General features: G+C 36.9%; 1 protein-coding gene across 1 annotated transcript; it reads left to right on the forward strand.

Moving 5' to 3' along the window:
* Positions 1-430: 430 nt before the first annotated feature.
* Positions 431-27950, forward strand: LOC140168349 (dolichyl-diphosphooligosaccharide--protein glycosyltransferase 48 kDa subunit-like). The gene is made up of 10 exons (XM_072191719.1): positions 431-593; positions 15256-15366; positions 16053-16139; positions 17271-17374; positions 18209-18303; positions 19084-19326; positions 20523-20670; positions 23321-23441; positions 24194-24300; positions 25505-27950. Exons 1-10 carry the CDS (start codon positions 455-457, stop codon positions 25658-25660), a joined length of 1311 nt encoding a protein of 436 aa, XP_072047820.1. The 5' UTR covers positions 431-454; the 3' UTR covers positions 25661-27950.
* Positions 27951-27962: the final 12 nt, after the last annotated feature.

Here is a 27962-nt window from a genome sequence, read left to right on the forward strand (position 1 = left end):
TTTCTTTCTCTTTTCTTTCTTTTAGGCCTGTAGCTTTTAATTCTTTCTTTCTTTCTTTCTTTCTTTCTTTCTTTCTTTCTTTCTTTCTTTCTTTCTTTCTTTCTTTCTTTCTTTCTTTCTTTCTTTCTTTCTTTCATTCTTTCTTTCTTTCATTCTTTCTTTCTTTCTTTCTTTCTTTCTTTCTTTCTTTCTTTCTTTCTTTCTTTCTTTCTTTCTTTCTTTCTTTCTTTCTTTCTTTCTTTCTTTCTTTCTTTCTTTCTTTCTTTCTTTCTTTCTTTCTTTCTTTCTTTCTTTCTTTCTTTCTTTCTTTCTTTCTTTCTTTATTAGTCTAAGTTACATTCAAAACTGTATTTCTCGATCTGGCATTAATTTATGCATTTCGTGAAGTTGTACGATCATGCATTATGCATCAATTTAACCTTTGACCTGCATATTTTACACGTGTCCTTTCAAGATGGCGGTGGGTGTAGCAGTCGTAATGCTGGGCCTTTTGGCTCTACTAAATGCAGTAGAAGGGGGAGGAAAAACACTTGTTTTGCTAGATTCACAAGCTATGAAGGAAACGCATTCTATTTTCTTCAAATCTCTTCAAGGTATGTTGACGAGTTTAGTCTGTAAATGGTTTTATCGTTAAGCTTATAAACTTGGCAATGGCACGCCATCCATGGTCATGGACTGGCAATGTTAATTGCTAGACGTTCGCCTTTCGTATCTCTGTTTACTCGAGAACTCTAGCTTCGAATTTGCACACGATAGTTACGCATTCAGAATCTGAATCTGATTGGGTACTGTCCAACACTTCTTGGTTGCTTGGTATACGTCGAACAACTGAATACATGCACAACGTACGGACCAATAATATATTTTTGTAAACATTTTAGGCCTATAATTAGCGAGTTCGGTGGAATTAGGATTTTCCAGTTTATATCTGATCGTGTGTAAAAATTGTTCACAAACTTGATTTATTTCGAAGGGTTCAAAAGTGCCATATCGACAAATATATTATAAACATATTTGGTAAATATATAGATGAATCTACCCACATATTTTCTTTTTTGCACGAAAACCAAACTTAAATTGGTGAAATAAGTCACTGAATATGACGTACCTAGAGTGAAAATTTTACTGTCTAATCAGATCCGACGCCATTTTCATACTGATCTCGAAACAACAACGTTGTTTAGATTCCTACACAACTGTATCTGATGATGTCATCTAATAAATATTCATATCATGTCAAAGTTCAAAGAATGACCTTTCTTCTGATACCAAAATAAACTCATTCAGACGAAGCAGAAACGGAGTGCGATCAGTCCAAATTAGGTGAAAAATACCACGTAATTTTGCGATTTTCTACTCTCAAAATCAGTTTAAAATGCATTATAAGGAGTTGATGAAACATATATGAAACATAGATTGTGATAAAATTTAGAATTTTCTGAGTATATTGCCAAAGTTTCATTGGGATTGGGGCTATCACAAGGAAGCACAACAGCTAAATGTGAAAATTACGTGATCATCACCATTGTCAAAATGTGTCGTTGAAGCCAGAACTTCTTGGTGCCGCGGCGCTGGTGCTGCATTGAGAACATCATCTATGTGATTTATGATCATATTTCATGTAATTATTACTAATTTAAAGATTTATAACACGTTTTTTAAAATTATTTTGATTATATTTCTTTTGATTATATTTCTTTTGATTATATTTCTTTTATACACGAAATGTCTTAAAAGACATTTCGTGCATAAAAGAAATATAATCAATCCACTTTCCGCATCAACAAATGTCTTAAGGCGTACTACACCCATATATTGGTTTGATTGGTCTAAAAATTTTTTTTTTTCATATATAGCTAGGCGATATATGCACGAATCATGTGAAATAAAAAAATATGAAAAACATCGTGAAAGAGTGTCCTTTTTCACCCATTTGTCTTAAAGTTGGCTGGTTGGTAAGGACGCTTATACGATCCACGTAGTCTTCTTCACAACCGGGTTCTGCCGTTTCTAACATTCATCGATATTCACATACATTACGTATAAGACACGCTACCGGTCCAGAATACGACCTGCCTACTAGGGCTGACACGTCAATTTGTATTACCAATAGGAAATACACAGGTCAGACATTTGAGAATAATTCTTTAAGATCTGGTAAAAAAGTTGGTAGCCGCCTCATTATGCTACCTAATCAAATCAAAAATGTTGTTGAAATAAAATTAAGGATCGAATGCGTTTTAGTGTCAAAAAAGGCAAAATTACCGTCAAACTTTAGCAATTCTGCACCCTTGCGAAGCCCTCGGCGGGTGCACAGTTAAATCGGGAATAAAATATCCGACCTTTGCGATCAAAAAACAACAAATTACAACATTGGACCATGTTTGGACATACTGTAGGCAAAAAAACACTATTGCTAAATAATATAGAATAGAACATTTGACATCAACTTGACAAACTAATGAAGAAAATGTGCTCCATAAACATTAAGTAAGTGCGCAAAACAATTCCTATTCAAATGCGTGTATAAAACTGAACAGGGCCGGACTGGCTACAAGACTACCGCAGAAGTTCAAAGTTCTCGTGTTGCCAGATTCAAACATGAGCATGTATGCCTAGCACCTTCTCTTGGTAAAATCCTGATAAAATCAAGAAATGTATGTTGTGCCTCTTCCAAGGGGGGGCGGACTTCCCACAGGGGGTGGGGGTAGCTTCCCCCCATTGCCCCCTTAGGTATGGGCCTACGGCACTGGACGTATGAGAAATTTGCTCAATTCCGCAATTTAAGACATTTTAACAATTCCGCAATTTTAGACATTTTAAATGGTAGGCCCTAATAAAGTAAGTAGAGAACGTGAACATATTAAATAATAGTAGACCTATTATTCCCCGGGTATATTAATACTTGGCTTTTGCAATAATATACTACGCCTACGTTACAAAACTTGCGGCTTGCCCTTCTCGCCTGCTGCCTAAAACTGAATACCGGCGGCCATGGAGGTGTAGGGGGATAATGTTTTGGTAGTGTCGATAGAGGGGTTGGCATGTCAAAGTGGGGAGGGCAAAGATTTGTTGGCATGGGGAAAGCAATTCACCGCCCCAGATGGCGAGTTGCGATAATATAAACTGAATCAGCGGTGTAAAGCACGAGTATAGGCCTACAATTCCGCAATTTAATAATTAGGCGTACATAACACGGAAAAATAAAAGTTAGCCGGGTTATAACACTACTAAAATATTCAATAAGCATGATAAGGGGCTCACTGAGAGATTTCCAAATGATGTAGGCCTACCAACTGAAGTTTCTTACCTCTTGCATTCCCCTTCCCTTCCCCGGCCATAATCGCCTTTGTTGTCCCTGTTTGTTGTTATAGGCCTAGTATTAGTGGTTTATTAGCCAAACACCGAGTACTAAAGACAAAATCTCATCCCGAGAAAAAAATCATCAGACATTTTACACGAATCTGATTACTAGCTAAGCCTATGATAGGCCACCTACATCAATTGGCCTACTGCTGATAGGATCCTATGTGCCAAATATTACATTTCAAAAATACCAAATGACAATTTAAATGACTTACGGGGTATCCTTCACTTTTAGACATTATAATTAATTTTAATTTTTCACACTTTGCTGGGATTACTGGATAGGCCTTTAAAATTGTATAGATGGGAATGTCTAAATGCGAAAGTAGGGCCTATGTAGCGTGCGGATAACATGCAGGAAATTTTTCATGATTTTTACTGCGTAATACTGTAGGCATAGGCCTACCCGTGACGTGACTTCCAAAAGTGCGTGTTATTCAAAAATCAGTCGTGTCCCATTTAATGTGCACCAAATATCGCTTTCCCCCTTCGATCTGCCCAATTTTCCCAAATTCCTTTCCCGGCCCGTCTTGGCTTGTCCCATACGCCAGAATTTGAGCTTAAAAATACCTAAATATATACATGCATAAAACACGGCAACTGGTTATAACCAGCCCGGAGACAGCTCGTTATAAAAGTAATTATAACGCACGGGTGATGTAGTCAAAATTCGCGTGTCAAAATTCGGATACCGTGGCGAGTGCAGAATTCTATGGAATATAATTTTGCTTTTTTTTGCCTTGGATAGGGACAATGATAGGTAAGACACACAAAATATGAATCCACTTAAAATATTATATCACTGTATCAATTTTGGAGTTCCTAGTTGAAATGGATTAGAAAATAACGACAAAATAGTTACCAAAATTAGCAAATCTAAGCTTACGAGTCTTATTGAATATGGTGGGTATAGGTGACGAGAAATGCAATTTTTTTTTTTTTTTTTGTAGTATGGTTGTGGTAACCTGTTACCTATGGCTTAAGTAAGTTTCAGTGAAATAATGTCGCTAGTTACAAATACAAAATATAGCTCAACATTGAAAATAGAAGCATTTTAACCAGTTCGTTTTTGATAGATGTGGAGCTCTGAAAATCACCAAGTTCATGAAGCCATCAGGAACCACTTATTCCCATTTTACATATCAACATTATTTCTCTAATGCGTTGGCAACACGTATCCAAAATTTTAACGAAATCCGTTGATAGCAAGCTTTCCAAAATGAAGTGAATTTAAAGCATGAGTGATGTACCTCCTTTTGGCTTCTATCTTCTTTTTTTCTCATTTCTTCACAAAATGCAAAAAACCGCAAAAAAAATGCAATGGGTGTAGTACCCCCTTAAAAGACATTTCGTGTATAAAAGAAATATAATCAATCCACTTTCCGCATCAACAAATTCTTAACACCATGGGCATGATGGGAAGAGATATCATGTGATATCAAAATATTGGGCACTGGAATAGGGAAACCCTGAAAGTGTTGTATGTCTTCCCAAGATGCATTGCAGTTTATAAACACAATTACATCACTGCATTGGAAAAACCTCAGTCGACGCTGGTTTTCTGGGATGTGAATATTTTGTGTGGGGTGTGTGTGTTTGATGTTAGTGATAACTATCAATTGTCCTCAAACATCTTCCCATAATGCACTGTGTGTGACCCATCGATCCTGTTATAATGTTGTGTATGACCATGAGAAACCAGTGTATTCATGTCAACTTCTAGAAGATTACAGAAAGGGAGATCTCCAAATTATTGTTTGACTACTTCTGGCAAGTTGATAAACCATTTGAATCACTCCTGTGTAGTCAGCAAAATGATATTTGCACCTTGGTATTGTTGTTCATGGTGCAAAATGGGTAGGTAATAAAAGGTAGGAATTTGTGAAATGCTGACAAATGTATCTAAATCTTCAAGTGCAGTTGTCTTACCTAAATATTTAGTTAAGTTTACATATAAAAAGTCTTGCAACAGCATATAATTCAACTACTCAAAGTGTTATTTAACTGGTTTCAAAAGTGTATTCCAAATTTTAGGTAGATCTTGTGTAAGACAAAAACCGTCAGACACAAAACGGACATTTTTGACCTTTAAAAGAGCATAACTTCCCTATACTTTGTCGTATTGGGGTACTTTTTGCATCATTGGCTTTCTTTTTCAATGCTCTTTCCAGTGATACCAAATTTGTGGGGGTTGGTAAAAAAAATCCAAAATCCACTGAACTTCGCTACTATTAAGCTACTTGCAGTTCCGCCATTATGCACTATGTGCGGGAGAGCCTCGAACTGGCAGCATACATGAAAGGAAGAATTATGTAACCTTACACAGAACGTTATGACTAGTTCAATTCCCATTCATGTATGCTGCCAGTTCGAGGCTCTCCCGCACATAGTGCATAATGGCGAACTGCAAGTAAGTAGCTAATATTAGCTATAACAAAATGTATATTTTCGTACAATGAATTGTACAACTATCGTTTCTACCCTATGACCTATAAAAGTTACCTGTTATCAAAGTGTCCGCAAAAAACTGGTCATCGCAAGTATCTTTGATGCTGAAAAGTCACGATATTCACGCAGGGACAGGCCGAAAACCTTACCTCGATCGTAAAATCCAGCCCATGCATGTCATAAATAATTCATTATTGTATTGTGTAAATGTCACTGATTGTGTCGACGTAGGCCTATTGTTATTGTAGGTAACCCAGGCAAACCTTAGTTAACACATTTGCTAGTCAGTCAAATTCGCCGACAACGTCAATGCATTTTTACATAGAAATTTAAAACAAGTGCCCGAAGAAAGAAACCTACATAAATATGTTTTCTATACTTCACTTGACCCAAATATATGATTTTTTATGGTGATAAGTCACCCGCACATGGAATTTTAGAGGGATTTGGATAGCATTTCCATTAAAAAAGCTGCTATCATAATGAGACTAAGATCTAGAAACACCCCCGAAATGCCGTTTGGGGAATTTTGCTAGCTGAAACTTTTTGATGAAAGTCAATCTTTGACAAGATGTAACTTTGCTACGGAAAGTGCTATGAAAAATGGTTTTCAGTTTTGGCTTTGTTTACTCAAGGGCTTTAATTTGATATATAAAATGATGCAGTTTGATGGCAAATTTAAATTCACCTAGCATACCTAGTTATTGCACCTGTTACAGCAGAAGTCATGCTGAATTTATACTCGATCGCTGGATCACCATGTGAATTCGCTTATTTAAAAAAAAAAAACCTCTACGACCAGGTTGTTAAGCATCGAAACACGCTGACTGGCTTAGCAAATATCCAATTATTTTTGTAAACCAATCAGGTTAGACGTACTTTACTGGCGGGTCACATTAATTCATATCGTAAAAGGCCGTCGCCTTCATTGATTGGCTAACGATTATGATGAATGGTGTTTGCAACCAATCACAAAACGGGTTACAAATAAATAAAGGCGCCCATCGGAAATTTTGTGTGACGTCATGCCACGAGGTAGCCGGAGGCTTCGCTTTTCTGCTAGCTTTAAAAGCGAGCGAGTGGTATAAAGTCAGTTTCACAGCTGTGATTTATGGAGCATATCATAAAATCTCTGAGCACATGTATACACAGCGGATTTTGACAGATAAAAATGACATTTGCAATTCTGAGCAACGGGATTCCATGAAATTGAAGATTATGTAAGTTATTCTACAGGATCGGTAATATATAACAGCTGGTCTGCAGTATTTGAACTTGCATATTGAAGTTTGTAAGTTTGTGACTTCGTACGTTTATGTGCAATAGATATTACAGGAAGCTTAAATTGGCACGCTTTCCTGCAATTTGTCTGTCGCTACGAAAGTTATTGGGAGTTCAGGGCACGTCACACCGAGTGTGACGTGACCTCACTGGGCATAGTTGCTTGGCAATGGTAGAAGTAATGCATCTAGCATGTCTAGCATTCGATGCTAGTTAGTAACTAGAGTATAGGCAATCAAACTTGCACCATTGGCACTGTACAAATAATTAAGAGAACACACCAGGTACCACCACCATGATGATCAATTGCACAGTTGGGAAACCACCAACCATAGTACACACAGAGCTGCTCACATTACAACCCCATGCACTGAACTGACCAATCAGGTGCATGGATTTTCAAGAAAATTTGTTCTGGACTATGAAAAATGCTCATGCATATTACTTTTGTCCATCAACATTTGACTGTCTCCACTTGCACTTCCTACACAAGTAGCTTGAATAAACCTTAAACTTCCGTAGAAAAACTTTGAAAACCTCAGAAAAACTTGTAAGCCCTTGAAATTTGAGTAATGTTGGTTCCACTTACATCAATACATGTATTTCAATGGGATGTAATTTGAGCTGGTGATGTCATTGGGTTATAATGAGCTGTGGTTGATTCATTTGCATAAGTTGAATTTGTACAGAAGTTTGCTTGTGGTATGCTAGGTGAATTCAAATTTGCCATCAAACTGCATCATTTTATATATCAAATTAAAGCTCTTGAGTAAACAAAGCCAAAACTGAAAACCTTTTTTTCATAGCACTTTCCGTAGCAAAGTTACATCTGGTCAAAGATTGACTTTCATCAAAAAGATTCAGCTAGCAAAATTCCCCAAAACTGCATTTCGGGGGTGTTTCTAGATCTTATTCTCATTATGATAGCAGCTTTTTTTAATGGAACTGCTGTCAAAATCCCTCTAAAATTCCATGAGCGCCTGTCTTATCACCATAAAAATCATATATTTGGGTCAAGTGAAGTATAGAAAGCATATTTATGTAGGTTTCTTTCTTCGGCCAGTTGTTTTAAATTTCTATGTAAATATGCATTGACATTGTCGGCGAATTTGACTGACTAGTAAATGGCCCATTTCACGGTTAGGCGCCACTTTTGGTGAAAAAACTTGAAATTTTCAAAATGGATTAAATTTCATTTAATTGGGGTTTTCTTTTCCACATAAGACCAGATTTTCATAAAAATATCATTTCCCAGCTTAAATCTCTCTACTTCTTGAAGAAAATTATAATTTATTATCTCATGTTATGTAATTTTTAACAAATTTGATAAATATTGAGTAGTGAATATTTATACTTTTACTGTCCAATACATATATAATAGATATTTAAAATAAACAAGTATGTCATAGGCTCTCTTCTGACCAAATTTGGGCAAATTTTGTTGTGTAATGAAAAATTTATGGCCACTTACATGTAGATTGAAAAGGTTTACTCAACAATTTTAATAATCAATGAATGACTCTGATATTTCACAGCTTTGATGGTCATAATATGGGTAATGTTCACAAATAATATCAGCCAGTTTGAAAGCACAGGTCAAATTCAAGATTCTTATGTTTGTGCAATTTTGGATGTGACAGATGTCAATGTGAACGGAAACCACACATTGTAAAGCAGAGTATGTTTCAGAAAATAATGATTCAAAGAGTTTTCACACACTCAGTAAATTAAATGGGATATATTGAAACATATTAACCTGTGTTAGTGTTCATTTTAAAACATTGTTTACAATTTATAGATGTGGATGTGACATTTTTAATTGTGAACAGAATATTTCATTATTATAAACAGTTTGCTTGTCAAAATATAAGCTCTAAAGCACTTCTAACACATATATTTTGATAGATTCTATTGAATTGAGCAATGCTAAAATGTTTTTCCTGACCCTTTATATATTTTTGCCAAGCAAAATGTTTATAATACTGAAATATTCCGTTCACAATTGAAAATGTCACATCCGCTTCTGTAAATTGTATACAAAACTGTCCCCTAAAAGACAACAACAAAGCCATGAAATAATCATATGTGACATGTATGAAATAATAAACCTATTTTAGAAAGTCAAATATCATGTTGTTTAAGTATTTTGGCCTAAAAACTACTAATTTTGAGGATGTGACATGTGAACGGAAATTGAAGCTTTTGAATCTCCTGTCACAATTAAAGAAGGCATGCTGAATTAAAAACTTATTGTGCCTTTTGATCCCCCGCAAACCTGTAATGAAATAACTTCAAACTGGCATCCTAGTCCCATTCCTGTCTTAGTTCTTTGAAGAAACTATTTTGGATGTGACAGGTACCATGGATGTGACACATGTGAACGGAAACTTTGAAATGACATCTGCAAGCTAAGTTGATGAAGGAGTTTTCATTAAATGGTGTCATTAGATAGCTTATAGCAGGAGATTTTTAAAAATCAAGGAGAACAAATTCTGCCACTTATTTGTTAATAAATTATACTATTTGGAAAATTAATCGGATGTGACAAAATTGTGAACGGAATTTGTTGGCAAAAATTCAAAATATCGCTGTATCTATGTATTAAGAGCAACAAGTGTAATTTGTTCAACAAATAGTAACAAGACTCTGAACTTTACTAAAACACACTAGTTTGCCATTCATGTAAAGTATTAGTCGATCTATTCCACATTGAATAAGGTACATAGATGTGAACGGAAAATGTCACATCCGAATTCAGAAATTTAAATGGTTCTCATGCTAGTTTAACTGACAACTACTACTTTATTCATGTATGGCTGTATAGTGCAACTTGTTCATTACATAAAAACAACAAAAGCAGCTGGTAGGCTCAACATAGTTAAAAGTGGCAGCATTGGAAAATAAATGTCTGTTTTAGGTTGCTAGTAAAATGTGGTTTTTGACCACTTCTGACCCCTGTGCGCCCTGAAAGATAAAAGCAGAAAGGCCGATTAAGCTAGTGGAGGTAGGCTATACAGAGACAATGAAAAATCACCAACAGTCAATTCTGTAACCCCATTATTTTTTACACACCAGGCCAGATACGTTGAAAATCAAAAAGTGGCGCCTAACCGTGAAATGGGCCAAATGTGTTAACTAAGGTTTGCCTGGGATTCCTATAGAGTACATTATTAGCCTATTATTAGCTCGAGATACTCTATACTCTAGCTAAAATACAGGTTTACATTTACTATCTTACTAACTTCTTACATGTCTTACATTATCTAACATGTCTAAGGCTATTGAAACTTGATGTTGAGTTTAGCGTCCCATTTTTTTCAGCTCATAATGGTAATGTCTGAGGCAACTATTAGAGTTGGGCGACTAAGTCGCCAATAGTCGTTAGTCGCGACTATTACTGATAGTCGCGACTACGACTATTGAAAAGCAAAAGTCGACTAATGCAAGTATATTTTTGTGTTAAAAAATTACTTTAAAAGTGCCAGTTATTCGCACCAAAACCAACCAAATACTAACATATAAACTGCGAAAAATGTGAAAAAATGTTAGTCATTGTCTTACCAATAGTAACACTAACCAACAAGTAATCATAAAGTCCATAAATCATCATTAAATTGGTATTATTGACTTGTTGTCGAACTACTTTCCCACAAGATAAAAGCCGTCAAAAAACTCAAATTACTTAGAACTGTCGAACATCTCATTATGATTATAATTTATGCATCGATAACAGGTGTAGCAGCGTCATAGCGTGCATGTACAGACCCAGGTTGGGTGTTTGTACCAACTACTGAAGGTATGAGATTATTTTAACTTTGGAAAGAAACAGCGAGAACTTCTGAGAAGTGTTTTACAAAAAGGAAAATTTAGGAAAATATTATTAGATTAGAAGTACTTTTCACGTAATTTCAAAAAGCTATGCTTATTGTGGTAACAGAATATTTAGAAAGCAACAGGAAAATAAACAAATTAGCTGACAAACAGTCGTAATGTTGCAATGCCACCCCTATAGCGACAAATGCAGTAGTCTAGATGAGGTCAGGTGACGTAGGTCGGAGGTGAAAGTTAATCGTACATGCACGATGCAACACATTCATGAGCATACCATGGAAAATATGCACTGCCGTACCGGCATGTTTACATATATTTTCATGCACAGCAAAACATGGAAACGAACGAAGATCGCTATTGGAATATTGAAGGTTTGAGAAATTATATGAAGTTTCTTGTGCTGTTGCTGGAAAGTGGCAAGTGAATTTAATTGAACAGAAAAGTTAGGCCTATATTACAGCATTTTACAGTCAAATATTTGCATCGCAAACGTGAGATACAGTGTAGCAATTTGTATCGCAACAGTGCTGGTTTGTGTAGCAAACTGTGATGCGATGCCGGCAATCACAGGTCCTGTAATCATGCATTATAAATACTAAATTGCCACCAATCTTTCACCCGATTTTTCAGTCCAATTTTAACCACAGATAGTCGCAACTATAGTCGTAGTCGCGACTATTTGCTCTCGACTAGGAAAAAAGTGATAGTCGCCCAACTCTAGCAACTATTTCATTATTCATTATTCATTATTTTCAAGGTTTCATTATCAGCGGCCTTTTACCAATGCTTATGCGCTTTTGTTCATTCTAATTGGGCATCGCCAGTCGCAATATAATGTCACAAACACACATAAACATTTATAAAAGTATAATTATCTTGCTTTTTGTTTTTCAAATTTTAAAACAAACTAAATGTATTCCGAAGTATAGTACCATGCCAGTCTTCTTCACTCCAATTTGCACTAGGTCATGTGTCATATGGTGGGGCATATTTGCGTTACAAGCACTGATTTTGATCATTTGTCCTCCTTTTCACTTAAATTGTTACATGTCTAAAACTATACATCTCACACCAACAAAACTATACATTTTTGGAAAGCTTATGTTCCAAGGAATCCAACTATGCAAAAAATGAAGTTGGTATACAGGGTGCGTAAGAAAATATATAGGGTGATATCATGAAAAAAATTAATTTTACTAGTAAATTCATAATTTATTGCATTTGCTACTGATATGGAATACCTCAAATGTAATCAAATTTTGTGGCAGGCAACACTATGAGCTTGAATAAAATTTATACTTTTGCTATGTTATGAATGACCAAAGTGGTGATACAGGGTGTGAAAATATACGTAACTTAGCACACAAAATGTTGATTACATTTTTGAAAATATTTTCTTTAGAGTGTATCCTACATTTATTTTAACTGCATATTTGGATTCCTGGGGTAAAGAGCTTTCCAAAAATGTATACATTTCCTATCTTAGGGTGTATAATTCTCAAGATACAAGAATTGAAAGCCAAAACGCATGTTGTGACTGAAAATCTTGACATTTGTGTGTAAGTGAATAGGAAAAAATTGAGGTTCTTGTGACTTGCGGTTCTCAGTGAGTACTTGTAAACACAATTAGATCTTTTAATAGCTGAATAAGAATAATGAATGATCAAGCCTTCATTTGAGGTATGATTTGCAAGTATAGCACACAATTTGGCAATGATATAATTTAAAATTCAAAAAGATGCCATGTCTCCCATAGAGAATGCACATACTCCTCCACCGCTTATCCTCCACCGCTTATCCACCAGGTTTATCTTCGTTAACATTTTGGTATTTTTCACTAATTAAACAAATTGGCATTCCAAATTGAGAAACATATTTGAAAATTAGAATAATCAGGCTGTATAATGAGCCCAAACTTGATGCAATTGAACCAAGAATAGCCCTGTGACAGCAAGTTAAATCAGAAAGAGGAGAGAAAAATGTAACGTCACCAGGTATTTTGGGGTCCCACCATAAGACACGTGACCACTAACCTCTCCGTATACACTTGAGGATAGAGGGAAATGGGGGGGAGATTGACTCATTAAATACAAAAATAACAATCATGCAGAACATTATGAAATACATTTTTGGCACCAATTTGTCAAAACTAGGTCTTTCCTAGTTAAATTATTTACAACATCAACAATCTGGTAAAAACATTTTGGCTAGGTTCTCTTCTAGTCTACCCTGGTATCCCAAAGGTATAATTGAAATAATTGGATAGAGCAAGGGTCAAAAACCTAATGCTAAAATATTTAGATGGATTCATCTAATAGTTATAGTTTATACAAAAAAAGGGGTTTAAAAATTTTGTAGAACAAATTTTCTTTCTGGTTTTAGTACTAGTAGTAATTTGCAAAATAATGAATTATTTAAACGTCGCGACGCTTGAACATTCTCTGATATCTATTTAAGAGTACGAGTGGGCTCTGGATGAAACGTACACGGTGAAATATGACAAAACTAAAAGGGGTTTTGGGAGACCCGTAACTTTAAAAGTGGAAGCACAACACTGTTTTTAAGACCAGATTCTGCTTATTTGGGTGAAAGTCACTCTAGGTAGCAATTTTCAGCTTAATATCTTTTTCCTAAAGTCAAAATATGAGTGTTCCAAAACGCGACAAATTCAACGACGCGACTCGCGAGAAAAAAAAGGGGGTCTGGGTGAAATTTTGACAAGCCGCATCTCCGAAACCGCTTGGAGTTGATCGCTAATTTTTTCCATGTGTTCATTATTGCCATAGAGGTATGCTAGAAATGATTTTCAGCAAAATCTGATGGGGTGACCTGCCAACCCATTGGTTGATTTGACATGGAATGACTCACACACAAATTTTGTGGGACGCACATTTCCCGACCAGATTTTACAGTTGTGCATCCGATCAGACGCGGTTTTTGAAGGCTAGCGGGATCATTGAACTGCACAAGTTATGTGTGTAATTTTAGTGAACGTTGACCGACAGAGGGCGTCAAATATAGGCCTATGTGTCGTTTTGAAAACGCGTGTACGAAACGAGTCCACATCAACTCTAAGGTGAGCACTTATGTATGACTATGAATATATATACGTATGTAGATACATGTAGGTCAAACAGGTTGTTCAATATTAATATTTTGCGACATTTATAATGAAAACGTTTAACACTGGAGATGCCCACTTCCTACAACTTGAGAACAAGTCCTCAAACGTTTGAAATTTGTTACTACAGTAGTTCTGTAACAGACCCCAATTAATAAATCCAAAACTGGTAGAATAATATACAGGGTGTGAGTCCCAAAAAAAAGAGGCCCCTCATTACGCCTTCTTTTTCGCCTATTTCTGAAAAGTTGATCAAAAATATTTTGGTATGTATAGAAACCTTTAATTGTTAGCTATAACAGACCAAAACAATTATTGCAATCGGCTCACAACTTTTAAAGATATGCCCTTTTAAAGACACTCTGTCCACGGATAGCAAACAGAGTGGTTAGGATGGGCCATGCTGTGGAGTGGCCTGCAAGATCACCAGACCTCACACCACTTGATTTCTTCATTTGTGGCAAAATCCAAGATCTTTGCAAACGTATTAATGATATATTCGTAAGTATCCGCACACAAGGTTGGTACGCATAGCGCAATTGATGCAATGAGGACTATGGCTGAAACCTGTATTCGTCAAGGAGGCAACCATGTAGAGGGCAGAGCAGCACAGTAAACTCACTTCAAAAGAACCAACGACAAACTAAACAGCCCTTTTCAGGGCTGCCTTTTATTCCAAAAAGAGAAATGACTTATGTTGCTTCACTGATTCTGACGCGATTTGAGATGGCTCCAAGCGCTGTCCTCATATCCATCATCGGTTATCAGTGGCCTAGATTGAGGATAGACTTCTCGATCAACACATAGTCATACTGTAAGTCTGTAAGTCACCAAATGAGAATAAAATTAATTACTGTTGCTTCTATTAAACAGCCAGGGACATATTGAATTAACATGGATAAAACATGCAAGTACATGTAGCAGTATTTTGCAGGTTCCAACCTTCAATAACAAGTAATTTATGGTCTATATAACTTCTTTAAAAAAAAAAAATTTATCACATTTTTTGGAAAATCATGGTGCGTTTTTTGGCTTCCAAAATCATGTTTTTAATTTTATCTGGTGCTGTAAAATATAATGTGCAAGTCTGCAAGCTGTTTGTCCCAGTTGGTGCAAGAAATTTGTATTTTATGTGATGTCCCAATCATTCAAATAGATTTCAATTTATTTTTGATCAACACTGTTTCTCTTCTTATCTGATTTCACAGACAGAGGATTTGATCTGGTATTCAAGTCGGCAGATGATCCTAGTCTCAAGCTGACCAGCTATGGAGAGTACCTCTATGAACATTTAATTTTATTTTGCCCATCTGTAGAAGGTAAGTGCAAAATACATGTACCTCTTGATTTTGGACTGGGTAGTTGGTAGGGATGTGCTACAGGGATTCTATCCCTGAAAATGAATTAAATTTGACAAAAACGAGACCCCAAAGAGGGCTGTTAATAGTCAAATAACTTTGAATGATTTCTGTCAAATTTAAAGCAAATTTTAGTACTTACAGATATTCTGAGAAAATTTTGAAAATGGTCCCCTCTTTAAACCAGTTTTTGTGTCATCTGGAGCACTAACCAGTCCTTTGCTTCAAATTCTGATAGATGTGGGTATGCGGGTGTGTGCCTGTCTGTGGGTGTGACGGTGTATGTGTGTGGACCTGAAGTTTTGGTTACCGGTACTTTTAAAAACCAAAATTGCTTCCATTTACAAAGTAGGCCCCTTTCCATACAATGGAGACACTTGTGTCCAAAAGTGTTTTTGGTTATAGGTCATTTTCCAACATTTTAAATGCTGCGTTGCATAGACTAAGGCCAAAAAAGTCGGGAATAAAAAATTTAAAAAAAGTCGCATTTTGCATTTGTTTTCAAACCAATTAATTGTGAGCTTTGAGACAAACCATTATTTTTTTTGGCCTAATACATACATTGTACTATTCACCAACCGGTGACCCATCAGAGCTTGAATTTCAGTAAAATATTATTGGTTTTTTTGTTTGTTTTTCATTTTCAGAATTTGGTGGCCAAATAGGAGAAGGTTCAATAATAGACTTCATAGATGGAGGTGGAAATGTTTTAGTTGCTGCTAGTTCTGATATAGGTAAGTTGTGGTAATCATAATGCGGTTCAACTTTGGTTAGCCGGCCATGGTGGGACCAAATTGTCCTGTTAAGGTGGTACTACACCCGCGGATAAATTTTGTGACTAAAAATAGCTACATTCTAGTGGTACCTCTTTTCTTATCAATCATAAATAACATACCGCTTGTTGTGAGCAGGCCTGGAAAAAATGTGGGAAGCTCCTTCCCGGGAAATTTGGAAGTTTGAAGGGAAATTAAGGTCCTTAAGGGGGTACTACACCCCTCGATAAATTTGTGTTTATTTTTGCATTTTTCTCAAAAACTAATAACACAGTGGTAACAAAAGTTATGTATATTATAGGGGCAAAGAATCCAATTACTACACTGGAATTTCAGTGACCCAAGGCAAGCGGTTGGTTATTCATGATACGAAATAAGGTACCGCTAGGATGTACCTCATTGCCTATCATATATACGGAACCGCTTGTCCTGTGTCACTGAAATTTCAGTGTAGTAATTAGATTCCTTGCCCCAATAATATACATAACTATTGTGACCAGTGTCCTATTATTTTTTGAGAAAAATACAAAAATAGTCACAAATTTACTACAGGGGTGTAGTACCCCCTTAAACAAAGAAATTTACAAAAGAATTTGGAGGGAAATTTGGTTTTTTTTGAAGGGAAATTTTGATCATCTTCCAGGGAAATTTTCATTTTTCCAGCCCTGGTTGTGAGTCATTCGTTCAATCTATCTTTATTCTAGTAAGCTCTGATCTCCCAAGAGGTCCAGATCAGACAATATCAATATATAATAAGACAATAATTAAACAATCAAAATGCAAAGAATACTATAATACAGGCAAAAAACAAGAAAAGTTAGGCGAAATAGTAGGTACGGTAACAGATTTGACACTGCATTTTGTTGACAATACATTGGAAATGGCCAATATTTTAAGTGAAAATGAGCTTGCCTGACAAAGTTTTACTGGGCCATTTCCTGAGCACTGTCGACATATTGACATAATTCACTTTGTCGACAGGATTCCGACAGAGGGCATGTTGATGCCGGTCTTAGTAAATAATGATGGCAAACATAGACCCTTGTAAACTGAATTCTGCCTGACATTTTGATCTTTTTTTCTGCCATGTAGGTGAACCCATTAGAGAGCTTGGCACAGAATGTGGTGTAGAATATGATGAAGAAGGCACAGCCGTTATTGATCACTTAAATTATGACGCCAAAGATGCAGGCTATGTAAGTATTACCGTATATTGTCTAATTAATGGCTCACCCCTCTAATAAAGGACCCATCATTTTTCAAAGAAAAAGTGACAGAAATGCAGAAATGTCCATGCCATAGTAAAGTAATCTTAAAACTGGCATATCATGCATGGGCAAACTCTAATTGTAACTTAAATTTCCATCCAATTTATCGCCATCATATTTAGCTTGTTTTTAACTTCCGAGTATTGGGTTGTCTTATTTTTTAAGTAGCGAGTAATACACAGATCTAGCCTATAGATGACAAAGACAATTGTTTGATAGTATTTTGGTAGACAACAACAATTCCACCAACAATGTTTTTATAAATAACCAACCTCATGCATTATTTATTGGCATCGGGGTTGAGAGACCGACATAGGCTGCCGGGCAACATTTTTTTAGATGTTGGCTGCCTGGCACCGATTTTTTTCATCATAAAAAGAGAATGAAAAAAAATAGGGGGGGGGGGCATTCCCCCCAGAGCTTATTCCCGATCACTGGCATCCACTAAAAAGATGAGGCCCCGAGCCACAGGGATGCCACTTTTCAGGAAATTATTGAAAAAAGTTTAGGATTTCAGGAAATTTGTGCTCTATCCTTCCTGTGCAAAAGAAGAAGGAAAAGTGCATTTTCAGGATATTTCCATGTTTTTCAGGAAATTTTGACAACAGTAAGTGGCATGAGCCAGCGCTCTAATTGGATAGTAAAATTACCCGGCACTCAACTTTGGCTAGCTACAACCCCCGATTTACATATTCTATATTGTACAGGCATGTAAATAGAAGTGCATTGATGTATTTTTGTTTTCATTTTCTCTCGTTATAGCACACATTAATAGTAGCAGATGCAGAAAATTTAATAGAAGCCCCAACAATTGTTGGCAAAAACAGAAACAATCCTATTTTATTCAAAGGAGTTGGGTGAGTAACTCTACTTTAGTAAAATGCTAGCAAACTGTAGACCACTTGACATCATTGTTAATCAACGAAGGCAAGGGACTGGTCTATCGATATGCTTGAACGAATCGCTACACTGTTCAATGGCTTTCTTGTACTACATGAAATGTGGTGGGCGATTTAAAAATACATGTGTCCAGAGCAAACTGCAATGCGTACGTGCACTGCAGGGCAAAGAACAATGGAAATTGCCATAATTTGCGCGCATACTGCCAGGCAATGATGTCACATGTCAAGTGGTCTATAGCGGTTGTTGGTGTGCTAAATTTTCCCCACCAAATTACATAATGATCAGAGGGGGGGGGGGATATTGCAATAAGGAAGGTGCTTATCGAAATAGGCTATTCCACTTGAAATCCATGCTTGCTGATCTAGCGATCGATATATAGGCAAACAGGATGCATGCTGGGAGCGAAAAGGGCTCAAAAGCTGTCAAATTTGTCACCCACAACAGCGGATTTGAGCCCTTATGATTCCCAGCATGCATCACATTTGTTATCAGCAATATACGGTTTACCTTATACGCCCCCTATAAAAACATAACCTTAATCTACTACATAAAGAGAGTGAATTTGTAATGGGATCTGAGCAGAGGTGTAAAAAATTTTAATTTGATCTCAGCACAGCTGCATAAATGTTGACTCCTGCATTAACACTCAACCTAATAAAGCTGGCTAATATGATAAAGGCACACTTTAGTCCTTTCACATTAATAAGATGTTCAAACTGTTATTTCCATCACAGCTTGGTTGCTGACCCAGAAAATCCTCTAGTCCTGGATATTTTACACGGCAAATCATCGGCGTACTGCCACAACCCAGAGGAGGAGGTGAGCGAGTACCCACATGCCGTCGGCAAGAACACCCTTATGGTGGCCGCATTGCAGGCACGCAATAATGCACGCGTGGTGTTCTCGGGGTCCGTGGATATGTTCAGTGACGACTTCTTTCAATCATCGGTGCAGAAGGCTGCACAAGGGTCTAAGAAGTAAGTTTTTGTGTGTATTTCTTTGTGAATTTTAAAAATACGGTATTGTATTTAAGTGGTTATTTTTCGCATAGAGATATTGTTGAGATTCCCAACACAGGATCCTTTTCATCGAGTTTATTGTTGGACATGGTCGGTCCCAACATCTGACACGCGGGAGCGCTGTTGAGTTATTCTGAGCCACCAGACCAGGTCTTGAATTGTAATTTTTTGTGGCATCCATTTTCAAGGCTGGGCAAAGACAAAGAAGGGCACCAAGGCCAAAAATGGTGAAGAATGCCTTGAAGTTTACAAAGATCTGGGGCACCGAAGGCCAAAACTCATGAAATTGAAAAGGGCAGGCAATTGCCTTGGTGGCCTCCCTGAAATTTGAGCCCTGCACCAGATGGTGTCAGTCAGCTTAGAATAGAGCCATGTTGATGTGTTGCTCATGGAGGGTGAAAATAGAGTACCTGCCATTCCCAGGGATGTAAACCTTCCAGAAAAATCCGGAAATGTAAAAAAAAAAATGGATGAGGATAATTCGTCATAAAAAGAGCCAAAAAACATTTTTAGGATGGGGGTGATAACCTGCAGCGTGTTCCCTGGACAAACCCCTCATGTTCCATAGCACATGCAAGCCCATGGCCACCCGTAAGGACCAAATGGATTTTAAGGAAATGGATATGTTGCCCATTTATATCCCTGATAGCCAGCACAGTTTTAGTGGTGGATAATTTAAGTAGCTGAGTGTGTGTAAGGAGGAAGATTAAGAGATGAATTTGTCCATGGTGTAGCTGTTCTCCCTCCTTACACATAGCTACATTTGTAGACCACAGACGAATTCATCTTTTAATCTCCCTACATAGACTAATTCTTGGTTGTAACTTGTACATTTTCTGTGATTTCAAAGATTTTTTGTGCCGGTCACGGCGGTCGGTGACTAATATCAAGCTTAGTGCCGGTCGGGAAGGCCCTGTGTTGTGCATGAATAGGTTAGCTTGCATATTTGCAACAACCTGTTGCCAAGAGATTACATACAAGCAACCACTTGAAATTTGCCATGCTCATGTACATTAATACAAACAATCTGTTTGTCGGGGATATCCGGCATACAGGTAACAATAAAATCATTTGCTTTCCTTTTTTTTTTGGATTACCAAGAAATCATATCCTGATTTGCATTAATCTATGGTCAATGGTTAATCTTTTCTCAGGTTTGAACAGTCTGGCAACCAGGCCCTTGCTATAGCACTCTCCCGTTGGGTGTTCAAGGAGGAAGGTGTCCTTCGTGCCAACCGTGTCACGCATCACAAGGACGGGGAGACTACACCACCTACTGCATACACTCAAGATGACCAAGTGGTAAGTGTTGGGTGTTTCTTATGGTAAGGCGGAAAAAAATTGGTTTTTCTTGATCGACTGACCCTACTTCTTGAGCTGACCAAAAACATTTTGAGATTTTTTTTCTTTTCCTTACCATTATTGGAGCGATTGCCGAATAGGGTGAAACTCTACTAGTCTTATTACAAGACTGCCCTACCCCAACCCTAACCCTAAACTCTGTAAACGAGGACTGGACTCAAGTCTAGCAAGTTGCACCCTATTCGGTAATTGTACCCTTATCTTGCCATATTTTGCAGTGTAGACTTTTACACCTTAACAAATAATCGTTTTCCTCACTTTAATTCTGCTACTTGTTTACAAATGACACATGGCTTCTTAAGGCAGCTGTGTGCTCTCAGACATGCATGTAGTAAAAGTGCCATAACTTTGTAATTATTCACGCAAGACATATAAAAGTATAAATTTTTATCAAGGCAAGACATCAATGAATCTCAGTATAAATACAGATTTGGTGTAAACACAACAATTATGAAGAAAATCACACAAAAAAGTGAATTTTTGACAATTTTTGTTCGGTACCAGGTACATCATAACAAAAAAACACTCTTTCCAAAAATGTTTGTTTTGTTTTTTTCTTAACCTTGAGGCACCATTCTAAAAACGTTTATTTTAGTTTTTTGATATTGGCCTTATTTTTTGAGATATTGACCATATAATGCATCAAAATGAACTTTTTAAAATTCACAAACGCCTATTTGCACAAAATGATGCCTAAAATCGGAAATAGACCAAAATATAACAAAATGAGAAAGCCGTTTCTTAAGTCGATCATGCTTTTTATGATGAGTATAATTGCTACCTTATCGAGGGCCCCTGTGGAAAGCAGTGCTTGCACTGATCAGGGTTTACCCTCGTTAAAGATGTCATTAAATAAAATAAAATAAAAAAAATAAATGCTGTATTTATTGAGTTATCGTATTACCTAAATCGTCATTTTACCGAGAAAATGAACATTGAAATAAAAGCAGTTGAAGTTTAAAGTGGTCACATTTTGCACTTTGATCGAAGCTCACATGGAGAATGCGGCAGTTCTTGTTTTTCTACCTTACATTACGCAAACATCGGGTAAATCCACAGCCCCTTGAGAATTTTATCAGCTAAAACGGAGCCATTTGACCGCTAGGTTCTTGTGAAATCAGTGCTTCTGTGGTGCTTCCATAAGATGCGCCACGCATGCAGATAGCGTAGCGTACCTGTGCGTTAACAAATTGCGCGACTACAAAACGCGATGCGTTGTTGCGCGCGTGTACCCCGATGGTACAACAAAGATTTTTGTTTCCTTTTAAATTGCGGAAGCGAGTGAAATAAAATCCATAAAATAGAGCAGTTGGAGTTAACAAATCTGGATTTTCTTTCCTTGTATTTATAAAAAACATAACAAAAAAACACTCTTTCCAAAAATGTTTGTTTTGTTTTTTTCTTAACCTTGAGGCACCATTCTAAAAACGTTTATTTTAGTTTTTTGATATTGGCCTTATTTTTTTGAGATATTGACCATATAATGCATCAAAATGAACTTTTTAAAATTCACAAACGCCTATTTGCACAAAATGATGCCCAAAATCGGAAATAGACCAAAATATAACAAAATGAGAAAGCCGTTTCTTAAGTCGATCATGCTTTTTATGATGAGTATAATTGCTACCTTATCGAGGGCCCCTGTGGAAAGCAGTGCTTGCACTGATCAGGGTTTACCCTCGTTAAAGATGTCATTAAATAAAATAAAATAAAATAAAATAAATGCTGTATTTATTGAGTTATCGTGTACCTAAATCGTCATTTTACCGAGAAAATGAACATTGAAATAAAAGCAGTTGAAGTTTAAAGTGGTCACATTTTGCACTTTGATCGAAGCTCACAGGAGAATGCGGCAGTTCTTGTTTTTCTACCTTACATTACGCAAACATCGGGTAAATCCACAGCCCCTTGAGAATTTTATCAGCTAAAACGGAGCCATTTGACCGCTAGGTTCTTGTGAAATCAGTGCTTCTGTGGTGCTTCCATAAGATGCGCCACGCATGCAGATAGCGTAGCGTACCTGTGCGTTAACAAATTGCGCGACTACAAAACGCGATGCGTTGTTGCGCGCGTGTACCCCGATGGTACAACAAAGATTTTTGTTTCCTTTTAAATTGCGGAAGCGAGTGAAATAAAATCCATAAAATAGAGCAGTTGGAGTTAACAAATCTGGATTTTCTTTCCTTGTATTTATAAAAAACATAACAAAGTAAATACATTTCAAAAAAGCTCAATTTCGCGAAAAACACAATGTCTAGAGTACACAGCCACGTTAAGGAATTCTGACTGAGTTTCATTGGCATTTACATGTTGAGAAGTTGAAAAAATTCAGACCGCCCGACCCTGACTTCCAGAGGGTACTCTAGGACAGCCAAACAATCTGTTTGGCCTCAATGTGTGAAAGGAAACAAAATATGCAATGGACTGTTCCAGTTAAAATCCATGCAACCCCCATGGAAGACATGCTTTTAGTCATTCACACAGGGAGTGTGAATTTCAAATGCGGTTACCTGAATGTCAACATAAAACATAAATTTGGTTCCCTGAACCTACATAACCAACAATAAACTGTGATATGTTTCATTTTCAGGAATACAATATCTGGATTGACATCTTGGTTGATGGAGTGTGGAAGCCATTTCAAGCTGATGATGTGCAGCTGGAGTTTGTCCGCATTGACCCATTTGTCAGGACTGCTCTTAAGGCAAAACGTAAGATAACAGCTTTGCACTTATTTCCACAAATGCCAGTTTTTCAAGTTGGATTCAACATTTTTTTGCAATTTTGACCAAAAGTTTCAAACTTTGTAAGTTTTTGACCAAAACACATTTTGAATTCATTTTAAAACACAAAAATGCAAGTTATGGAAATGAAAACCTTTGTTAAAAATATATGTGTAGCTGTTGGTATTGACCTTTTCAAATCAAGATAGGAAAACCGCAGTATTTATTCAGTAAGCTAGGGGGTCAAATTGGTGCACAATGAATCAAGTGTAATCACATACCCTTTTGAGTGAAAATACAACGTATTTAGCCAAAATCAACATGGGTCATCACAGAGAAATATTTCCTAAAGGTATTGAACTATTTGGCACTTCACAATGTGACAGTAAAAGAAAGGAAAATGCAAATGTTTGTCATCTGCTGCACATTTGATTTGGTCTTCGTGTGATCTTCGCAATATAAATATCAATCTCTTGCATAAGCCATACCTAACGCTTGACCGTGTCTTTCACACAGATTTGGGTTCAGACGTAGTTTCGTTTGCATTAGCATTAATGACCCGGAATTGTAAACGGGGTCATCCATAACAAATTTCGAAAAACTTTGATTTGAAAATGTCTATTGGTAAATAAATGATCACATCAAAACAACCGTGTTAAAGAGGCGCTAAAAATATCTGCAAATTGCTTCGCTTTTATTGTATTATAACAAAATCTGTTTCTACCTTCTCCCCTATTCAGGAGGTCGCTTTACCAGCAACTTCAAGCTACCAGACGTGTATGGGGTATTCCAGTTCAAAGTAGATTACAATCGCATTGGGTTCACACACCTCTATAGTACCACACAGGTAAGGATGCAGAAAATTGCTCACCAAATAGCACATGTAGAAAATTGCGCAATCAGGAGAGAGGTAGAGAGAATAATACGAGGGATAATAGTGCAGCTGTCTAGGGGTGCAACGTCATGGGTAATTGTGTGTCCGGGTATCCGAGCAATTTATGGGCGGGTACCCGTAATGATGGATCAAGTCAAAGTGAAGTGAGACTTTGGACTCAAATTTTTTAAATAAATTGTCTCCAAACAGTTGTGAGTGAGTAGCAATGGTATTTTTAATGAAAATTTACCTGGCATATATTTTAACTTAGGTTTGACATTGTTTGATCATAGTGTAGTTATCCCAAGAAAAGAACTCTGGCCTCTTGGAATTGGATTTTGTGGCTAGGGACCACCTCGTTGAAGCCATTCACAACTTTCCGTGCAACCTTTCAGAAAGAACTTGTATGGATGTCAACTGGAATATAATTTGGTTCACCTCAAGTTTGGTAGTGACGTCGATGCTTTTTCGCGGTTGCGCCGCAAACTGCTCCTGTACGTGTGTGTGTACACTCGGGGCGTTTAACTTTTTACGCTCACGATTCGATACTGCGGCGAGCGAAATTACGCACGTACGTCACTCACTACCGAAGTTGATATGAACCAAATTATAGCTCATTCCTACTACTGCACTTCTATACTCTTTCTTGTCTGGTCTGTATGCACTGCTATACTCTTTCTTGTCTGGAGTTAGAGATTTCTGTCGTTGCGTTTTCCCGGTTGTGTCGCCAGCGTACAGACAAACCACACTTTTATGCGCATGTATACACACGCCTTAACACGCCTTAATTGCACGGCATATTTAAGTTAGGGGGCACGCAATTCGAAAGTACCACTGCGAGACTGCAACTGCCAACAACCCAACATGGTGTTACTCTCAACTTGAGACGAGACACACAATATAATGAAAGACAGGGATAAAAAGACTAGTTCGCTTCTGACGTCAGGGCAAAGGCATGCCGTGATTGGTTGCCGACCTGCACAGTACAACATTTTCTGTCTAGTTGTCAGAATTTCAGACACAATCTAGTCTTTTTATCTCTGTCTTTCATTATAGTTCATTGTCTGTCTCAAAGAATCCAGATTCAGAGGTTGTGGTTAATGGAAAGAATGGCCATGCAATGCCTTTCATTGTTCATACTCTCAACAAGACAATCCGTTTTTGTTTTTCCTCACAGGTTTCAGTACGCCCCTACGAGCACACCCAGTTTGAGCGTTTCATCCCGTCGGCCTACCCCTACTACATCAGTGCCTTCTCCATGATGTTTGGTCTCGTCATCTTCAGCGTGGTCTTTCTACATCACAAGGAGGAGGGCAAGGACAAAAAGGAATAATGACACGGATGGGATGTTCCATGTGACATACATACTTCCTCTGATGGATTTCACATGGAACAGTCCATTTCAGGTTCTTGTATTTTTTTAAGGACACATGTAGGGTTCAGACTGCAATGCATTGATGCAGTTAGTGAAATGTTCCATGTAAAAAACATACCCCCCACTTTAATTAAGTCAGGGTTTGTAGTTTACATTGAATATTCCACAAGTCTACTTTAGTGACTTTATACCAGCTTTCAGAGAAGAAATTACACTCTCCTGTTCAACCTGACACACACATACCCTGATAATGAACGGAATAGGTGAGGGTGTGTGTTCTCTTTATGAGCACAGAACAAAATTTTGATGTGTAATCAGGCAATGTCATTACCAGTCAATCAGCCAATCAGAACCCTCACTTCCATATTTATGCTCACCATAGGGAATAGTGTGCTGCTCTTCTGGAAGCTGGTGTATAGTATTTTGAATTTCAGACCTTTGGGTTCTTATGAGATGATGATTTGGTTAAGGGAACAAAATGGAGAAATTGCAATGTAAAAAAGTCTTTTATTAGGAATCAAATGTGTAGTGCTGTCTAGGTAAATTTCTTGAAGAAAATGGTTTAATTTGTATATTTGTACTTAAATCTGAAAGGAGAACATTACTGTTAGTGCAGGAAAACAATGAAATCCTTTTATTGTTATGTCCATTGCAGTTCTCTGCTTTGTCACTGATGAATTACAGGGTACACAGGCATGAGAATTTTCAGGCTTTTTTTTTTTTGTTGTCGAAATTTCCGCACTTTCTTATAATTTTGACGCGTTTTTGGTCTTTTTAAGCCTAATTTCACATGCTTTTTCAAACTTCAGGTTTTTTCATGGATGATTATTCTCATGCCTGGGTACAGACTCTCCTATATTGGGCTATTGCAGTTGAAATCCATACACTGCCTGTGGAAGACATGACCTTAATCTTCCCTACCAGGTGTGTGAATTTCAAATGGGGTTACCTGAATGGGTGGCTCCATTTGAAATCTACACCCCCTGTGTGAGAGATTAAGGTCATGTCTTCCATAATGTGTTGGGTATGGATTTCATCTGGAATAGCCCATTGCCTGGTTAAAAACTTTTGTAATTCTTTATCAATGCTTTGTGAAGAAACCGGACTTCATCATTGACAGTGCACTCATCATCAATGTGCATATGTGCCAAGTTAAACATGCTTATTGGTGACGCCATAGTCTTGGTTATATGGAAAGGAATGCGGGAATGTACAGAATTGTCTATTGTTTACACAGAATAATGGTGTAAAAGGTGTTCAGCCATCTTGAATCAAAGTTTATGCAAGAGTGCAATTTTTATTAAGGACTAAACCTCCAAATAACTTTCTATCCGAAGTTGAGCAATTACTTGTCACATTTGAAGTTAAAGGAATTGTGCCAAAGAATTTATGGAATTCTGGCTCTTGCTCTACTATTTATAAATCTATGGATAACTTCACCAAGACAACTTTGTTCAGAAATCCAGGGTGGTGGGTGGGATTGCCAGTTAGTTCTTGTGGAATGGTTGCATTCCATCCAGTAATTACAAAAACTTCATAAAGTTGAATTCACACCAATTTAGCTTGTAAAATCATGTTTAGAAATAGTGTTTGTTGCAATTCATTGTTAAAATTCTTTTGATAGCAAATATCACAAGTTATTACTTAACATGCATTTGAGGCTATAGACTGGAAATATCGATGCTACGATTCACTCCATGTCATTCATGGAAATGTAATGCTGCTATTTTCTGATTTCCAAACAATAACCTCAAATCATACAGTATAAGTTTTAAAACAAAATATGTAAATGTTGGTTGGTCAGCACATTCACCGAGACACTGATTTGTGAACATGAATGTTGCAAGTTGTAGGCAAAATGCAAAAAACAAAAAGTTGCCATTCTGCTTACAACAACTTCAAAACATCAAAGAATATTTTATGTGTACATAAAAACAATTAGCACTGACACCAGTCTGTCAAATTTGGCCACGTAAAATTTAAAAAGAAAATATTGAAGTTATTTACAAAGTGGGCTTTGATTGCATTTTCAAATCAACTCGGTCCATTCAAGGTTTAAATACAAATTCGGTAGTTCTGTTGCATTTCATTTCTTAAACACAATTATGTAACTGTCAATTGTTGTAATTGTTTTCTTTTTTGTTGGTGTTTTTCTTAACTTGCCATGATTTATAAATCACTGATGTGCATAAGTTTTGTATGCAAAAACAATTGGAAAAAAAAGAATAAAAAAATTGAAAAATCTTAATGATTTGTGAAT

This window comes from Amphiura filiformis, chromosome 13, assembly GCF_039555335.1.
Source record: "Amphiura filiformis chromosome 13, Afil_fr2py, whole genome shotgun sequence".
Classification (NCBI taxonomy): Eukaryota; Metazoa; Echinodermata; class Ophiuroidea; order Amphilepidida; family Amphiuridae; genus Amphiura; species Amphiura filiformis.